This window comes from Colobus angolensis, unplaced genomic scaffold, assembly GCF_000951035.1.
Source record: "Colobus angolensis palliatus isolate OR3802 unplaced genomic scaffold, Cang.pa_1.0 Scaffold83, whole genome shotgun sequence".
In the NCBI taxonomy this organism is placed as follows: Eukaryota; Metazoa; Chordata; class Mammalia; order Primates; family Cercopithecidae; genus Colobus; species Colobus angolensis.
This window is the reverse complement of record NW_012122154.1, coordinates 247,133-251,399: the sequence shown is the minus strand read 5'-3', so window position 1 is coordinate 251,399 and position 4,267 is coordinate 247,133. Positions and strand designations below refer to the sequence as shown.

Below are 4,267 nucleotides of genomic sequence, written 5' to 3'. Positions count from 1 at the left end.
GCCTGTAGTCCCAGCTACTCGGGAGGCTGAGGCAGGAGAATGGCGTAAATCCGGGAGGCGGAGTTTGTAGTGAGCCGAGATCGCGCCACTGCACTCCAGCCTGGGCTACAGAGCGAGACTCTGTCTCAAAAAGAAAAATAAATAAAAAAAATAAAATAAAACAAACAAACATACACACACAAAAAAGAGCTCGGGAGTTCTCAGTTTTATTCCTGGCTCTGCTACTTCTTTGCTATGTGACCTCCAGTATGTTACTTGAACATCTGTAGAGTTACCCACCTCCCAGGACGAATTAAGATGTTGTATGTAAATGGCCCGGTATGGACCAGACCTGCATTCATCTACTCATGTATCCAGCTTTTCTTTCAGTAAATGTATTTATCTCGGCACCTCAGCATCAATGGAATGGAATTAGAGATGCCTTCCTCCTAGGTGGGACTGAGGAACACTCCTACTCCCCTCCCCTACTTCCAGGTCCCATTTTCAGTGTCGGAGATCCCCCTGGTGTTCCGAGGACACACTCAGCAGGACAGGGAAGTGCCTAAGTCTTTAGTTTCCAATTTGCGGATCCACTGCCCTCTGCTTGAGGGCTCTGCTCTGATCACCTTTGATGACCCCAAAGGTGAGCTCATGGGGAGCCTCAGGAGGGAGGTGGGGAGGACTCCCAGCACTGACCCTGTTTCCCCACCACCCAGTGGCTGAGCAGGTGCTGCAACAAAAGGAGCACACGATCAACATGGAGGAGTGCTGGCTGCGGATGCAGGCCCAGCCCTTGGAGCTGCCCATGGTCACCACCATCCAGGTGACAGAATGACAGAATCCTGGGGCATGAAAAAGGTGCCATGCACCTGGGCATGGGAAAGTGGAGCTGTGTCTGGGACCACCCCTTGCTGTCTCCCCCTAGGTGTCCAGCCAGTTGAGTGGCCAGAGGGTGTTGGTCAGTGGATTTCCTGCCAGTCTCAGGCTGAGTGAGGAGGAGCTGCTGGACAAGCTTGAGATCTTCTTTGGCAAGACTAGGAACGGAGGTGGTGATGTGGAGGTTCGGGAGCTGCTGCAAGGGAGTGTCATGCTGGGGTTTGCTACGGATAGAGGTGAGGGTCGTGCAGACCTCCTGCAGGGGAGATGAGGGTACAGGGTGTGGAAGATTAAGGTACAGGGAGAGGAGAGGGCTTGATGCTAAAGGTCTACCCCTCCTTGTTCCCCACAGTGGCCCAGCGCCTGTGCCGGATTGGCCAGTTCAGAGTGCCACTGGGTGGACAGCAGGTCCCTCTGAGAGTCTCTCCCTATGTGAATGGGGAGATTCAGAATGTTGAGGTAAGCGGGAGGGGTGGAGAACAGGGGCTGGGCTGGGTAACCTGTCTGCCTGCCAGGAACTTGCCCAGTGAAAGATCAGAGGCCCCAAACCCCACTGACCTACCCACGACCAGCCTCTCCAGGCCTCCTGACCTCATACCCCCATGGGGCACTGCCTGCCCTACCCCCAGCCCCCAGCCCCTTTCTCCCATGAGCCTTTGCGATCTCCTGGCTCCTTTTCCAGATCAGGTTGCGGCCAGTTCCCCGCTCAGTGCTGGTGCTCAACATTCCCGATATCTTGGACGGCCCAGAGCTGCACGACGTCCTGGAGGTCCACTTCCAGAAGCCCACCCGTGGGGGTGGGGAGATAGAGGCCCTGACAGTCGTATCCCAAGGACAGCAGGGCCTAGCAGTCTTCACCTCTGAGTCAGGGTAGGGGCCTCCCCTTCTCATCCTCCCCACCCCACAGCCAAGGCTCTCACACGGGGCTGGGCTTGGGTGCCCATGTAGGTCTTTATGTTCACCAACAGGGAGGGATCACACATTGCGAAACACTTTGCCCGGAACAGTAAAAAGAGCCTGCACTCCATGATGTTCTTCCTCATTTCACTCATGAAAGGAAACGTGATTCGGGCATGTAAAGAGGTGGGGGCTGGAAGAAGCCGGATCTTCTGCTGGCAGCGCCGGCCTTCCAGAAGCTCACCTTCCCTCCACTCTCAGAGGCAACAAGCAGGACCTAGGGTTTGGCTTTTTATTGACACAAACACAAAGGCAGCTGTGGTAATGGGGTGGTGGGGTACACAAAAGCAGAAATCGCACTTCACACATTTAGGCCTCATTTAGACAATGAGGACGCTAAGCCTGTCCCTCCACCTCCCATTGCAACGGTTGGGGCGATAACCCTCCCTAATTCTAGCTCAGTGAGTAGAGGGAGTGACCTCCCTACCCAGGAAGTCCCCATTTTGGTCACAGTGGCCCAGGTCCTGACCATCCCGCTCTGTATGCCCCTGTTCCATCTCCCCACCCATGTAAACAAAGTTGTGGGCTGAGTTTGATAAGCTGCAGCTCTGCTTTGAGAAGGCAGTGGGGCCTCCCCTAAGTGCAAGGGGAATGTGCTTGGATTTTTACTTTGGTCCCAGAACAAGAAACAGACAGCACAGCCTTGCAGAGCTCTGGCTGGTAAATGCCACACGTATCTGCAAGGCTGAGGAAGCTTCCCCGCCTTTCTCCTCAACCATCATAGAGACAGGACATGGCACAGACCACGATGAGGGCACCAGTTTTTGCCCTGTTCCCCCAGGAGGCTCGGGACTGCCCCACCCAATGGCACATACACAGATTTTTGGCAGTGTTGTGGGACTGGGTAGGAGCGAAACCCCAGCTCCACCAGAACAAGGAAGGCACTGGGGAGTACAGGGGAGGAGAAGGAGGTGGGAGACAGGATCCTCCCTCCCCACCGCCACACACACACACAAGCACAGGTTTTCGTTGCTAAGGCACTGAGAACAAATCCAGAGAACTCAGTGAAGGGTGGGGGCTCTGTATCGCTCCCAGAGTTGTGACCTAGGGGAGTAGGTCTGATTTCCGCCCTGTTGGAAGAGGCAGCCTTGGTTAAGAATGGCAGAAAACCTGGAGATGGAAGAAGCCCAATTGTGCTTACAATGTTGGGGACAAAGGAGGAGATTGGGAACTGGTCAAGCTCAGAGGTGGGTGCTGGTCGGCCCAGGCTGAAGGGACACTAGGGAGAGACAGGTACCTGCTGGACTCACAGAGATTGGCCCCATATCCTGAGCTGACATTTCAATTCTTTGGGGAGGTGGCGGGGCAGGGACGGGAGGGAAGATGAGGCAGAGGTGAAAGCACACGGAACACAACAGGGGGGGACTGGCTAACCTTGGCACAAAAGCAGCACAGCAGGCCCGGGGAAAGGGCGGGGGCAGGAAGCAGCCGGCCTCCCTCTGACCCTCCCTGTCCCCTTGGCAGGGCCCAGACATCCAAATGGTCACTTCCCAACCTCTTCAGAGGTCAGGAAGCGGGGAGGGGCAGGGGAGAGCGGTCATCACCACAGAGACCTTCGGGGGAGGGAGGGCAGAGCATTATGACGGAGGCTGAAATGCAAGTCTGGTGGCCAACAGAACGCAGCTTCCCAACTTCTCCCTTTGCTGGTCTCTAGGGTCTCACAACCACTCGCTCTAGTTCTCCTTCTCTGGCCCTGGAACCAGGAGGACCTTGCCCACATTCTTCTTCTCCTGCATCTGTTTCATGGCATCGGCCACCTGGGGAGGAAGGAAAGATGAGGCTCCCAGTGCTATCCAGCCTCCATCCAACAAGAGCCAGTGCGATGCAGGCAGCCCTCCTCTTCCCCAGGAATCTGCCCCTTGGGACCCCAGCCTTTATGAGTCCTATCCAAGCCCTCCCTGCAAAGTCCTCAGATTCACCTTCTCGAAAGGCCAGACTGAGTCAACGTGGGGCTTGATGTGGCCCTGGTTATACAAAGCCAGGAGGCGGGTCACCACACCAGTGACCAGTTCCACTTCACCATCCAGGTAGCCCAGGTGGAAGCCACATACAGCCCGGTTAGCCTGCAGCAGCTGCAGAGCTGTCACGCTGAATTGATTCCACCATGTCCGGGCCAGGGCCATCAGGTTCCGTTTGGGGCCCGTCAGCAGGTTGGCCATTCCTGAAGGACAAGGTGACATGGCCTGTGAACACCGCAGGCACATCCCTGTGTGCCTGCATCTGTACTTTCTGTTCCCTGTGATCCCCTTGCAATTCTCCACACCAGTGCCAGGGGGTGATTGGATAATTCTCAAACTGCTGGTTACCAGGCCCAAACCAACCGTGGCTGACTTAACATTGCTCCAGGGGCTGGGTGCTGTGGTTCACACCCGTAATCCCAGCACTCTGGGAAGCCAAGGTGGGAGGATCATTTGAGGTCAGGAGTTCAAGACCAGCCTGCCCAACGTGGTGAAAC

At 55.9% G+C, this 4,267-nt stretch overlaps 2 protein-coding genes across 2 annotated transcripts in view; one reads left to right on the top strand and one right to left on the bottom strand.

Annotated features, from left to right (window-relative positions):
* The first annotated feature begins 297 nt into the window (after window positions 1–297).
* On the top strand, window positions 298–1,885 carry IFI35 (interferon-induced protein 35). Its single transcript, XM_011929929.1, has 6 exons — window positions 298–318; window positions 433–622; window positions 696–802; window positions 905–1,091; window positions 1,208–1,314; window positions 1,538–1,885. The coding sequence occupies exons 1-6, from the start codon at window positions 298–300 to the stop codon at window positions 1,727–1,729; spliced, it is 804 nt and encodes a 267-aa protein (XP_011785319.1). The 3' UTR covers window positions 1,730–1,885.
* Window positions 1,886–2,031: 146 nt separating this feature from the next.
* The window catches only part of VAT1 (vesicle amine transport 1), an 11,490-nt gene continuing 9,254 nt past the window's right edge, over window positions 2,032–4,267 (bottom strand). The window contains exons 4-5 of the mRNA XM_011929663.1: window positions 3,732–3,973; window positions 2,032–3,569 (exon numbers count right to left, since the gene is read on the bottom strand). Of these exons, the coding sequence (XP_011785053.1) occupies window positions 3,486–3,569; window positions 3,732–3,973 (326 nt within the window). The 3' untranslated portion in view covers window positions 2,032–3,485. The remainder of the gene's footprint in view (window positions 3,570–3,731; window positions 3,974–4,267) is intronic.

What these genes read in the sequence shown, in the direction of transcription:
- IFI35 (XM_011929929.1), top strand. Translation starts at nt 298, where the DNA reads ATGTTGTATGTAAATGGCCCG. An exon ending in TGTTGTATGTAAATGGCCCG is followed by an intron (nt 319 to 432) that starts GTATGGACCAGA and finishes CCTTCCTCCTAG; the next exon opens with GTGGGACTGAGGAACACTCC. An exon ending in GGGAGATTCAGAATGTTGAG is followed by an intron (nt 1,315 to 1,537) that starts GTAAGCGGGAGG and finishes CTCCTTTTCCAG; the next exon opens with ATCAGGTTGCGGCCAGTTCC.